General features: G+C 49.6%; 2 protein-coding genes across 20 annotated transcripts in view; one reads left to right on the forward strand and one right to left on the reverse strand.

Annotated features, from left to right (window-relative positions):
* SNX19 (sorting nexin 19) overlaps nucleotides 1-11,807 on the reverse strand; it is a 45,170-nt gene extending 33,363 nt beyond the window's left edge. For 10 of the 19 annotated variants that reach the window (XR_002335748.2, XR_014816754.1, XR_002335749.2 and 7 more), the window contains exons 1-7: nucleotides 9,628-11,807; nucleotides 7,592-7,730; nucleotides 6,298-6,398; nucleotides 6,074-6,193; nucleotides 4,071-4,201; nucleotides 1,948-2,044; nucleotides 1,298-1,478 (exon numbers count right to left, since the gene is read on the reverse strand). Coding sequence is in view for 4 of the 19 variants with exons in the window: in XM_003130084.5 (XP_003130132.1) it covers nucleotides 1,298-1,478; nucleotides 1,948-2,044; nucleotides 4,071-4,201; nucleotides 6,074-6,193; nucleotides 6,298-6,398; nucleotides 7,592-7,730; nucleotides 9,628-11,331 (2,473 nt within the window). In the remaining 15 variants the exon portion in view is untranslated. Of the gene's footprint in view, nucleotides 1-1,297; nucleotides 1,479-1,947; nucleotides 2,045-4,070; nucleotides 4,202-6,073; nucleotides 6,194-6,297; nucleotides 6,399-7,532; nucleotides 7,731-9,627 lie in introns of all 19 variants that reach the window. The other 9 variants (XR_014816758.1, XR_014816759.1, XR_014816760.1 and 6 more) reach the window with 3 other exon arrangements.
* LOC106504931 (uncharacterized) overlaps nucleotides 11,426-13,623 on the forward strand; it is a 275,815-nt gene continuing 273,617 nt past the window's right edge. Inside the window, exon 1 of the mRNA XM_084978385.1 lies at nucleotides 11,426-12,002. Within this exon, the coding sequence (XP_084834511.1) occupies nucleotides 11,566-11,895 (330 nt within the window). The 5' untranslated portion in view covers nucleotides 11,426-11,565 and the 3' untranslated portion in view covers nucleotides 11,896-12,002. The remainder of the gene's footprint in view (nucleotides 12,003-13,623) is intronic.

Genomic DNA, 13,623 nt, shown 5'->3' on the forward strand with positions numbered 1-13,623 from the left:
AGGATGTGGGTTTGATCCCTGGTTTCATCAGTAGGTTACAGATTCAGCATTGCTGTGAGCTATGGTGTAGGTCACAGACGGGGCATGGATTCTGAGTTGCTGTGGCTGTGGTGTAGGCTGGCAGCCGTAGCTCCAATTTGACCCCTAGCCTGGCAACTTCCATAATCTGCAGGTGCAGCCCTAAAAAGGGGGAAAAAAATCCCTTAGAGATGGAACATTCAGAATTTAGAGTTGATTTTGGCTAGAATTATTTTAGCCATGCCATCTTATTTATACTTATAGTTCTCGGAGACTTTTGCTGTTATAACACTTCATTTACTTAACCAGTGAAATCCATGTGAAGAGTTGGGGTTGTAAACTCCGTTTTTCACATAATTAAGCCGGATCCACAAAGCAGAAGTCAGGTGACTGTGGGCACTTGAGAAACAATGGTGAAATCAGTCTCTTTTTCCCCCTTCTGAACCTACACTCTTGGGATCTTTTGTTTTCAGTAGGCGCCTTGGTCTTGGGAGACTTGAAAACCCCTCTTCTTTTAAGCTCTAGCACAGCAAGCATACCAGCAGCCAGGGCTCCCAGTCTCTCCCTGCACTCCTGGGAAGTAAACCGCCCTGCCTCTAATGCTTATGAGAGAGGGGCGCTCACCTCTTCTCCCTCTCGGCCCTGTGTGGGGTAACCATGTGGTGTCATTCGCTGTGGCAGGAGGAACAGATCCAGGGCAAAGATAAACTCCATTCTGTACATGCTGTGTTTCAGCTGGCCTACAGTATATCTAAGTGGAGGTTTCCAGGAGGCAACTGGAAATACACATTCAATGTTTAGGCATCACTAGCACATGTGTGAGGGTTGAAGCCAACAGTACAGATGAGATCACCCAGGAGCAGAGCACAGAGTAAGAACCGAGAGCCAAAAGCAAAGCTCTGGAAGGCTGAGGAGCCAGAAAAAAGGGACTGAGGAGGGACCTCAGAGAGGCAGAAAGAAAACAGGAAATTGGTACCATAGACACCCAGGGAAGAAAGTTTCTAAGTAAAGGGAACACTCCACAGATATGCCAAAAACTAATGTAACGGTGACACTGTATGGATGTTATCTCGCTGGACTGGCACTCCCTGTTCCATGCCCTGCTCCTCAGCGCTTGGACCACACTGCACTCCTCTCTGCATCCCAGCACTTGGCACAGGACCGCAGATATTAGCATTTAACGCATGGCTTGCTGAGCTGGATAGAAGGGAAACTGAAGCGACAAATCCCAACTGTCATAAGTCCCAGGTGGACTAAACCCTGGCTCCCTGTCACTTACCTGCGTCATTGTTGCTGAGGTCTTGGGCTGGTACAGCTGCCTCTGCCTCGAAACCATCCACACATTCCTTGGAGATTTGTTCAGAATCTTTTCCTGGGGCTTCTGCTGGCTGCATTTCTAGTAACTTTGTCTGTTTTTCAATAAAGGATTCCATCCCAGACATGGAGAGAACCTCTGACTCCTGAAGAAAGAGTCAGTGGCATGTCATACGAAGAATGCAGAAAGCAGGAGGGCTACGGTGGTACATGGGGGTCTCTGTTTCTTCCTATGGAAGTGTTAGGAGTAGAGGGCCCAACTGATTCTGTGCCCATCTGAGGAAAGGGTTTTTTTTAACTTAAACTGCAAGGAAAACAATGCCTTTGCAGTCTCGCTTGCCACAAAAACCTTGGGTTTTCTTCCAGAAGCTGGCTTTCTCATTCTGTCATCCATTTTCCAAAACCCACGACCCTTGAGACACCAACCTGCCAACCCAGAACTAGCAGGAACCCAAACCACTAGGAGAACACACTCCTAGAGGAAAAATCACAGATCTAGATGGTGGCTAAGTCCTTTAGCAAGGCACCTAAGTCCTCCTGATTTTAGACAATGTCTATAATTGTAGGATCAACACTCTAGCTATTAATTCCGAGAATTCTCTATGGACTACTTACCACACTGCCTTCCTGGAGACAATAGAGAATTTTCTCGTGTGCCTCAGCTATGTTCAGTGCTGGAGCAATTTTACTGGATGAGAACCTCAGTCTGGACCTAGTAGAGAAACAAAGAGCAGAAAGAGGAGCGAATTCATAGTCTTGATCTATATCCAAAGGGCTGATAAGTATTAATACCTCAAGACAAGAATATCCATACTTATTCTTGGGGGCTTACTGTGGTCAGAGTTGCCAGGAGAGACCTGGCCCTGAAACCTCCCAAACAATATATATTCTGGCAAATTCTTAATATACAGTGCAACTCCTGCACTAGGCTATACCTACAAGGCATTGGTGAAAGGGCTTTCATGAATGCAAAATAAGGACCAGTCTGTCACGACTGTGCTCCCGCAGGCTAGAAGACTGGCCGGCACCGACTACCCACTCATCAAAATTTTGTCGAAGGTTAAAAAGATAAATGGCACAGACAAAAGCTGTCATTCACGCCTTTTTATACATCCACTTATTTCCCTTATGTTCCAAACAAAACTAGGGAAGGAACCATAGGTGTTAACCTTAATTCAAGAAACAGTTTCCGGGAGTTCCCGTCGTGGCGCAGTGGTTAACGAATCCGACTAGGAACCATGAGGTTGTGGGTTCGGTCCCTGCCCTTGCTCAGTGGGTTAATGATCCAGCGTTGCCGTGAGCTGTGGTGTAGGTTGCAGACGCGGCTTGGATCCCGCGTTGCTGTGGCTCTGGCGTAGGCCGGTGGCTACAGCTCCGATTGGACCCCTAGCCTGGGAACCTCCATATGCCGCAGGAGCGGCCCAAGAAATAGCAAAAAGACAAAAAAAAAAAAAAAAAAGAAACAGTTTCCTTTTTTTTTTTGTCTTTTCTAGGGCCGCTTCCTGTGGCATATGGAGGTTCCCAGGCTAGGGGTCTAATCCGAGCTGTAGACGCTGGCCTACACCAGGGCCACAGCAACGCGGGATCTGAGCCTCATCTGTGACCCACACCACAGCTCATGGCTACGCCGGATCCTTAACCCACTGAGCAAGGCCAGGGATCGAACCCACAACCTCATGGTTCCTAGTTGGATTTGTTAACCACTGTGCCACGATGGGAACTCCAGAAACAGGGTTCTGAAGCAGGGCAACAGGGTTGTGGTGCAGCGGAAACGAGTCTGACTAGTACCCACGAGGATGTGGGTCTGATCCCCGGCCTTGCTCATCAGGTTAAGGAAGAAGACACGGCTCGAATCCCGAGTTGCTGTGGCTGTGGTGTAGGCCGGCAGCTGTAGCTCCGATTCGACCCCTAGCCTGGGGACTTCCATGTGCCATGGGTGCAGCCCTAAAAAGCTTTAAAAAAGAAAGAAAGAAAGAAACAGGGTAATTATAAGCACAGGCATCACGGTTACCCTTCAAAATATGGGCCCGGGGGAGGGGAAAAAAAAAAAAGCTAAAAACTGTGTTACTGCCGGTCCATGAAACATGAACACAGAGACAAAGAGAGATAGTCAGACAGACACACACACATACTCTCCCCCTCCCTTCCTCCCCCTACGCCCACACCCTCTGTCTCTCTTCATAACGGCCCAGGGACAGCGATGAAGTGTCCAGGGCGGAAATGTGGTGGCCCTCCTTTCCACATGCTGCTTTGAGTGCTGCCAGATAACACTGCGACCCCAGCGCAGGAGAGGCCAGCAGCAATAACCGGTTACTAAAATCGGCCCTGCAGGTGTCCATTCTAGCCCTTTCCTGTTTATTGCCAGTACATGCAACTTCTGAGCCAAGATTTCCAAAAATGACGGCAAACAGAGATAGGTCATAAATAAGGCTTGATTCTTAAAAGGAAAGAAACAGTTCAGTTCTTCAGGGAAATAGAAAAGGAGAATATCCATATCTAGAGTTTTCCCTCTAGTTAAAAACCCCTGGCCAGTTTGGGCCCTGGGTTCCCATGGCAAGACCAACATTCAACAAGGCTGCCTACCCAGGCGCTCAGGCTTCCTGCGATGCCACACTGGGCACATGGACCTGTAAAAGCTGGTACCTACAACCCATCGCCTCTCTTCTAGGGCCTAAGAGTGGGGATGGGCTTTGGCTGAACATTGGGGGCCAAGCTGAGAACTGAGAAGGGTCTCTCACTTGCTAGCCTTCTTGCCTTCTGCCTGGGGCTTGCTTTCTGTCTCGGCCTCGCTCAGCTCCTCGGTGGGGCTCTGGGGCTCGGAGCGAGGAAATGCTGTCTTCAAGGTGTCCACGATAGCGCTCACCACCATCTGCAGGGGTCAGAGACGCAGGGTCAGACAGGAACCACCAAGGAGCAGCTGTCTTGAGGTGCTTTCCTCACCCAGGACGAGCAGACGGCTGGCCTATCCAGCACAACCTCATCTATCAGCACAGTCAGATACCAGCCAAATGACTCAGTGGCGACTCTCTCTCCTTTTCACCAGCGGATGACTCAGTGGCAGCTCTGTCCCCTTTTCTTTAAGGCCAGGAAAATCTTCCTCACTGAAGTAAGACAAACAATGCCGTGGGAAAAGAAGCCGGAACAACGAGATAAAATAAAAATCTGGGAGGTTTCCAGGCTGGGGAGTACTTCCATTTTCAGTGTCTTTCTTCTCGAACAAAAGAATGATTTTTAGTTTCCAAATTAACAAAACTTTCAACAAGATGTGACTAAATGGAAGTAATACAGGTAGGAATATTCAAAGAAAAGAGTGAAGAAGATGATCAAAATAAGAAATATAGTCTAGAAGCCTATAGAATATAAAAAGGCTCAAAGCAATTCACAGAGTAAAAAGGCTGGTTTTTCCAAGGAACTCAAATGATTTCTCTTCTTTACACAGAGACAAACAACAATCACTTAGGTTAAAGAATCTGGAGTTGATATAAACTTCTCTATTCACAACGATGAAATAAAACAATCTTCACTGAAGAGTAATAATTACCTCTGTTTCTCAGAATGGGAAAACGACACAGAGATATTTGCTAAAAAGAAAAATGAACAAATGAAACCCCCAAATAGCAAAGAAACAGAAGGAAACATTTACTCTTCCCTGGGTGCCACCTGCTAATTAACACTGCTGGCTCAGAGCAGCATGCCCGCCTCACCTCACCCTGAGTGAGGCCTCTACAAGGAGCAGTCAGGCCAGCCAAGACAAGGCAGAAATGGTCCAGGAAGACTGCTGTGAGGACCCAGGGACAGCGAGCCAGGGAAGAACACAGAGAACAGCGGGAAGGTGGGCACTGTAGCTTAGAAAATGCATCTTACCCTCTGGGCTCACAGAATTGTAATGAGGATACGGAGGGCCCGTATCTGTCTTATTCACTCTGGTATTGCGAGCGACAAGTACGGGACATGCTTAAAGCACGCATGCGGGAGGTAGATGTTAAAAAACAATCGATGAAGGAGCACATCTGCATGGATGAACACATCTGCATGGAATGCTGGGGGCTTTACCTCACCTAGCTCTTTTCGGTTTGCAGTTGTTTTTCCTCCTAGTGAATGTTTCCTAATTCTCATGAAATTCCACTTTTTCATTTTGTCTCCTGAAGTCTAGATGAGAAGAGGGAGACCCCTCTTCTGCCCAAGAGTCGGTGTTTTCTAACCTTAGAAAACATGTGCCATTTGGGATCAGTGTAAACCTCAGACTTCTGCCCCAGAGATGCTGAAGTCTCCTCCCACCTCAGGTGGTTCTAAGAGGCCCTCCTGAAGAAGGTACGACTCTCTCACACTCGGTCCTCCAGTGGAGAATCCCTACACCGACCGAAAGCCATCTCAGTTTCATGTCTTAGGACTCTTTTCCTGAGTGACTGACACTGGGAATCACCCTGGCCTCCAGAAGCGACCTTCCTGCCCTTCCATCTGTGGAGATAATACAGATCCACCCCTCTATCCCTCCCCTGGAGGAACAGTCTCAGGACACCCCCAGGAGCCATGTGTGCACTTACTGTGGCAGGAGTACTGTATCCTTGTAGCTGCTCCCTGTCACTCGGCAAACTGATGATGTAACCAACATGTGGTTACAGAAAACTCCAGTCCGTGTCCTATGTACTCCTCCATGCTGCCTCCCCCACCTGCCACCTCCCTTACTTTTCAGACACTTCCCCTGAGAAACTACGGTGGAGCACAGTGGCCCTGCTCGTACCTTGTCTATCCTGGAGACCACGAATGGCTTCTTGACAAAGGCGATACGAGCATCTGTGTTCAGGGCAAGGAACTCCTGTACCTCCTCGCTGTTAGCGATTTCAGGAATGGCACAGAGTTGCTACAAAAGACACGAGAAGGACTTCAAAGAGACATTCCGGTGCCTAGATCGCGCCCCCTTGGGTTGGGTGTCTGGTGGTTAGAATGAGAGCAGAGAGGGCTGACCTTCAGGAATGATTCCAAGAGGCTCTTGCGGGCTTCCACTCTGTCACTATCCATGTTTCCGAACGGAAGATCCGGAAAGAGCTTTTTAGGACCCTTCACATCTTGAAAACAAAGACACCAAAACCCAATTCATTCACTGGATGTGCACTAAGAGCTATTCCACATGCAACGCATCACATACGTAAAGAAAACAGAACTGCCGAATACACGTCCCCAGGGATTTCTTTTCCTCGCTTGTGAGCTACAGCCAAGAGGCAGCTGAGGCTGGAGAGGCCTCTGGGTCCCAAGGCGGGGGGTGCTCATCCCTTCACAGTCCCTCCCCTGGGGCCTCCCCTTCCCGGGATTTTTTTATTTTGGGAGTTCCAGATATATTACAGAGATATGATACACACAACCTACTTTCATTATCCATGATGATATTAAGGTATAAGAGGCCATACACTCAGTGGTTATGAACAGGGGCCCTGAAATCCGATTGCCCAGGTTTCAATTTTGGCTCCAATCCTTGCTATAGTAACAACCTGAAGCAAGTTGCTTCATCTTTCTTTGCTTCTTGTCTGTAAAAATGGGGATGATAGTATCTACTTTGTCCTGAGAGAACTAAATGAGTTAATATGTGTAAGTGGCTTACACAAGAACTGGGCATACATTTTCCAGTTTAGTTCGGTCAATATCAGCTATCGTTACTCAGAAAGAAAATGTATAACTGAAATCCACTGTCTATGCCTCAACTTATTAAAATGTTTATTTGGGTAATCATTGGTATTTAAAAAAACAAAACAAAACAAAGTAGCTCCTTACTTGCTTATTTTTTGAGTTAAATTACATATTTTCTTGTTGTTCCTGTGCCTTACAAGGGTCAGGCAGCACGCAAAAAAAAAAAAAAAAAAAAAAAAAAAAAAAGCCTGCTTGTTAAAGGAAAGGTGGCAAGAATTTCTGGTTAATATTTTACTACTTAAGAGCAATCAATCTATCAATCTGGAAAAGTTAATTTAAATCCTTACACTACCTCACAGGCACGAGTGGAAACATGAATGTTTCTTAAGCATAAACTAGAGGGGTCCCTGGAACAAAGCCTTCAGGGGCAAAGAAGTATCTCAGAAAGAATGCCATCAGCACTGTCCAAAGCTAAAACCCCAAACACGAAGAAGCAAACTGGGAAAGCACAGGGCTCTGGATGCTGCCTTCTCCCTCATCCCTCCTTCCCCCAAACCAACAGGCTTCCAGCCTCTCACATCGGGGTGGCTAGATATGGAAAGCGAGCAGGCACTCTGGGACTGGGGAAACTCCTGACTTTTGAGGAGCTTTCGTAGGTCGGATTTCTCCTCCAGACGGGTCTGCAGATTCAGGAACTCGCGGTAGCGGCGGTTCACGGTGTGGTAGGCCAACTGCTGCAGGCCGCTGCTGCTCTCGCCTTCAAGGGCCGTCTCATACTGTTGAGTGAACAAACGTGTTTATGGATCAGCTTGCTGGCCACACAGTAAGAGCAGAGTCGGGGTAAAGGGAGCAAGATGTTCTTACTCTGTTCCTGAACTGATCAGAGGTGACAGCTGCTCCAAGCTGTACTGAGGAACTCCAACTCCAAGGGGGCTGAATTATGGCGTGAGATGCATTTCCCCCATCCCTCCTTCCCCCAAACCAACAGGCTTCCAGCCTCTCACATCGGGGTGGCTAGATATGGAAAGCAAGCAGGCACTCTGGGGCTGGGGAAACTCCAGAGTGGCCCAGGAAGCGGGAAATGAACTGTACTGCTCCTCACTCCTCCTTCCACCCCAAAGCTCTCCCTGCAAACACTCTCTTTACTTAACGACTATTATTTCAAATCCCAAAGATAGAGGATAAAACTGAGGGTACACCACTGATAAAAACGATACCAGCTCTTTTACCCCCAAATTATGGGGCTGGATGTTATAAGGGGATAACCGTTGTGCCATGACACTTAACCAGTGATTATTTATCTTAGTTGGAAGAAGCATAAATAATCCCAAACAGCTGATGAACTGAAATCATTTGTTTGCCTGGAAATGCGTTAAAGGAACATGTGTTTTTGTTTGGCTTTGGGCAGATTCATTATTGCTCTTGGGGCTACACTGAACTTTTGTTCCTAAGTACAGATCATCTGTATGATGAGAAGTCATGTGAAGACTGGAAATGTTTTAACGGGTCAGTGTTTGCTGTCTTCATATGCTTGGAGGGCCAGTATGTGGGAAAGACAACTGGTTCCCATATGTTTCTCAGAGCAAATACCCTAAACAGCACGAAAGCTGCAACTTCAGACCTCCAGGGGAAGGCTTTTTGACAGAGCAGTGAAAATATAATAGATATTGTGGAAGAACAACACGTGTGCTTGTTCTCATTAGGAGTAGGTTTGGTTAAGGTATCACCATGTGGGCAGGTGATGGAGCAAAGAAGCTCTTATTGGTGGGACTTGAGCTGCTGTTTAATTTGTTCTAGAGGCAGAGAGGAAGGTGTTCATTATGAGCTGAAATGAGCAAAGTAGTCCCTCAGCCCAAGACTGAGAAGGAACGGCCCAGATAAGAGGTGCAGGTGGAATTCAGGTTAGGACTCTCAAACGTGGAGCCCCTAGGAGCTAGGGTACCATCTATGGAATATTTAGCTCCTGGAGGGACACGATTTGATACTATACACTCCCAAATTTGGCTGCGCCTCAAAATCACTTGGGCTGCAGAATTTGCTATCAGAATACGGACTCTGATAGGCTCTGATGGACTGGGAATGAGAATTTCCAAGAATGGGTCCCAGGGTTCTATATTTTTAAAAAAGACAACTGTCCAGGAGACTTGCAGCCAGCCTATCCTAAAACCAGTTTTAAGGAGCTGCTGTCCTACCAAACCAGCCACCTGATACATGGACCCCCTTCATATCATCTCTGCCAAGTAGCCCCTACCACTGGGCTTAAACACCTCCAGAAATGAGGCACTTGCTACCTTTTGAAGTATATGGAGATAAATGACCTTCCTTCCTAAAACAAAGTATGAAAGATACCAGTACTGAAAAACAGAAAGAAATTAGCAGGGAAGAAATCTGGGAAGAATCTCTGGACAGGAAGACTGAATCCATTGGGAACCAGTGAGAAACATGGCCCTCAGTATCCTGATGGCCCTGGGATTCTAGGACTGCTTGGGAGGATATCAGATAGACACCTACTCTCTTACAAGGGAGCTGACCGTTCACACACAGCCACTTGTTCAATTAACCACGGCAAACTGAGTAAAAGCAGCCTCTCTCCCTTAACACACGAGCTTCACTGACAGCCCTCCAAACCCATGCCCAGACCAGAGTGGGTGATGACAGTTCGAACCCTGTTACCTTCACCGTGTAGAGCGTGTATGGGTGGAATCCGGTGCCACTGTGCTCTCGAGCAGTAATGGTGCCGGTGATACGAAGGTTCTGGATGACAACAGGGCCATCTGGACTGCTCAGGGGCTCAAAGCTGAAGGTGGCCGCGCTGAGGGGACCAGGTGGAGAGGAGGAAAGCAGAACCTGAGGCAGACTAGGATCGAGGGCGCTCACGCCATTGGTGAGTTCTTTCTCTAAGCACGGAGGTCGTGGCGGGCATGTCCTTTCTGGACTGGCCAGCAAAGTTGCAAGAGAGGTGACATCTCCTTGTTCTACCTCTTTGTCTGCTGTGTCAATGTGGATCTCTGGGCAGGTATTGAGCATGGAGACAAGCAGGCCCGAATCTGTTTCTGTTCCTGGGCCCTCCTCAGCTTCTGCTTCTTCGACTCCTTCGGATCCCTCAGCATCCTTAGCCTCTAGGGAGTGGGAACCTCCTAGGACACACAAGACATTCGGGATCTTGTCAGAGAGGAAGTTGCCTGGGGTCATGAGCATGATGGTTTCTTTGCCCAGTTCAGACAGCGGAGACTCCAGCTCTGCGTCTTCAGACAGGAACAGAGGGCCTGTAATACCTGGTTGTAGGAAATGAGAAGGGTTGTTTCCTACTCTTCTTTCTTCTAGCACTACCCCCAGGTCTCCCTCTAGTGCTTCACGGCCTTCTTCAACTTCTGGGGACAGGTGTGATGGTCCATCTGGCTCACTGCAGTCCAGGAGCACTGGGACTGCTGCTGGAGAGGGGGCTCTCACTTTTGGTAGACTTTGCACCTCAACAATCAGGGGCAGAGATGTGGGCACTGAGGGCTGTTCCAGGGTACTGGCTTGGCAGAGGGGTTTCATTGTTCCAGCTGGATTATTTCTGGCCTTGGAAAAGATGCCCACGAGTACAAGGTGAATCCAGTCAGGATCTGAGAGCTTGCTGATCAACGGTAAGATCACATTGCAAGTGATGAGTTCCACCACTACATGGCGGCCAGTCCGGGTCTCCAAGTGGGGCTTTGGCACTAGCCCTTTAAGCAACAGGTCCACAATTTCACGTGTATAGGTGACTTCAGTACTGGGGCTCTGGACTGCAGGATGTGGGGCAGTGGTCCGGCAATAGGCCTCCCAAAGCTGGGAGGGCTCAACTGTGCCACTCTGCTTCCCTGCAGTGGCCTCCTTTGCCTGAATATAGCTCTGCAGGTGGCAACCGCAAAGCGTCAGAACCCTCTGGGCGAGAGCATGGCGGTCCACCATGGCCATCCGCCTCCGCAGCTCCTGCACCAAACCCCTCATGGCTGCCTCCATCTCCTCCTCAAAGGCCGGCTCCTGGCTCACTGTGCGGTACCAGGACGACACAAAATCCCGCATGATCAGGCGGATGGTGCGGTCGATCTCCTGCTCCAGCTGCCTCTCGGCCTCGGGGTTTGGGGGGCAGATGGCCAACGGGATAAAGCGTTCCAGGTGCAGCCGACCTGAAGCCCCCACGATGGCGTCGGAGCCCAGCCATCCTCCCAGCACCAAAAGCAACGCAGACAGAAGGCACAAAAGCCACACGTTGACCAGGAGGTGGATGACCAGGAGCCAGCCTAGCACGGCCCCCACGGCCAACAGCTTACGGCTACTAAACAGGTGACCGAGGCTGCAGCTGGGTTCGGCAGCGGGCTCCTGAGAGAGAGCTGCGGCCTCTGCCTCCATGGCGCACCGGAGGGGGCTCCCCGGGCGACCACCCTCCTTCTCCTCTTCGGAGTCGGGGGCCCGGCGCCGTCTGCGGCGCGGGCACGAGATTCAGGCACTGGCCAGGCTCCAGCCGGGCTGCCGGCCCAGACGTTCTACAGGCAGCGCCCGGTGATTGCGGCGGCTCGACAGCTCGGCCCAGCTGCAGCCCCCTCCGACCGGGGCGCTGCACAGGAGAAAAAGCCTGTGGACTTCATGGTGCCCGATCGGTGTGCGGCGCGCGGCCACAGAGGGGGGCAGGGTCGTCGGCCCACTGAGCACTTACCAACGCCGAGGAACGGTGCGCCAGGGGATGGCTCGCGCACCGTCCGGCTGAGCCCCGGCCGCCGTGAACGCAGAGCCGTCTCCTCGGTGGGATCCAGCTGCCTGGTTGCCTGCAGTCCGCAGCCCAGCTCCTTTCTGGGCTGCCGGCCGGCCGGGCGCCGGCGACCACTTCCGGGTCGATGCCGGCAGGAGCGAGGCCTGTTGGGAGAGCGCTGCGCGCCCCGCGGCCCGGCGCCCTCTGGCGGCGAGGAGCCGCCGTGACTGCAGAGCACAGACGGGTCTCTGCCCCTGAGAGCTCTCAGAGCGCGAGCCCATCGCGCGTGCGCCCCAGTTCCCAGCGCGGAGCAGACCTGAGAGCGGGCTTGCAGGTAACGACCCTCTGAAACTCGGACTTCCAGCTCCAGTGATTAAACGACATCTGTAAACACCTTCTACCATTTAGGCAAACTCAGCAGTCCAGTTTATTTTAATTTCATGTAGGCATTTTTTTTCACGGGCCTAATACATTTTAACGTTCATCCCCCACCCCCAACTCCCTCCCCTCTCCCATCCCCAGGTACTCAGGAATTGCGAAATACAAGGCGGGAAACATTAATACAGAGATAGATTTATTCCTGAAATTTCATAATACTGTATAACAAAGTCATATTTGTGATTTGGGGTTATTTGCTCGTGGCATTCCGGGGGCAATCAAATCTTTTGAATATCTGGTGTATTCAATCACTGGGGTAGGTAATCTGGAGGAATAGAAGTGGTCCTTGTCGTCAAGGACCTTGCCAGTAATTGGGGAGATGAGTTCTTGGATCATGAGTGAGTATTTAATAATGCAAGTCAGTATGGGATATGGTACAATGCAGATTATTATACATATCAGGGGAAGGAAGGGTCACTGAGGGTTGAGGCAGTTAAGGGGGACCTCATAGAGAAGGTCTTTCTGCTGTGTCTTCAAGAAGGAATGTTTCTATTCCCTTCCATCTCCTCTCCCCTTCTCCCCAAACACCCCGGAAAAGACAGCAGAGGTAGAGATGTATGTCCAGACAACCTTCTAATAGAATTGCTTGGGAATGTGTTTTATGTGTGGTTGTTTTTGGTTTTAGTAAATTTGCCTTCAGTGGTCTGCATAGAATTACATATAGGAAAATTAAGTATCTGACAGCAGCACTGAGTGTGTATAAGAGCGTTTGTGCCAGTTTCCTGTGAAGCCAGCTTCCTTCTCCATCTTGGTCCCTAGGAGCTCTGTGTGCACATGGCTGTCCTTTTTATTTTGGCCCAGGACGGATATCATTTGTACAGAGCTGCTCGTGGCTGCCCATCGTCAGTGATCCATATGTTGGTTATGGCCTTTCATCACCACAGCATCAGTCCCCAGGTATTTACAGGAATCTTCAAACTCCAGCCCAAAATCATGCCAACAGGAAACATATTGTGGCATCTCTCCTTTTCTGCTGTCGGTACAGATTTCTTTTTTTTCCTTTATTTTTTAATTTTTAATTTTTTTGGTCTTTTTAGGGTTGCACCCATGGCATATGGAGAGGTTCCCAGGCTAGGCATCGAATCAGAGCTGTAGCTGCCTGCCTATACCACAGCCACAGCGATGCCAGATCCGAGCCACATCTGCAACCTATACCACAGCTCACCGCAACACCGGATCCTTAACCCACTGAACGAGGCCAGGGATGAAACCTGCGTCCTCATGGATGCTAGTCAGATCCGTTTCCACTGAGCCACGACAGGAACTCCCAGATTTCTTTGGAATGCAGAGGGACTCATCGTTTAGATGTGCGGCTTTGTTCATGATGAACTGAGTTCATGGTTTAGCTCATGAAGCAAAAGTTTGATTTAGGATCCAAGTGTCCACAGAGCGAACTGGGCACGTCCCTAGGATCCTAGAACGCTGGCCACTTGCTGCGGCTCTGCTTCCCACAGAAAAGGAGCATAAGTGGGTGCTGCCATCCTTGTCCTCCCAGACCATCCCTTGTGCTCAGGGAC

The sequence above is a fragment of the Sus scrofa genome, chromosome 9 (genome assembly GCF_054392235.1).
Source record: "Sus scrofa isolate SSC_HxYL_T2T_F1_AM1 chromosome 9, Sscrofa_HxYL_maternal_Yorkshire_Landrace_v2.0, whole genome shotgun sequence".
Taxonomy (NCBI): Eukaryota; Metazoa; Chordata; class Mammalia; order Artiodactyla; family Suidae; genus Sus; species Sus scrofa.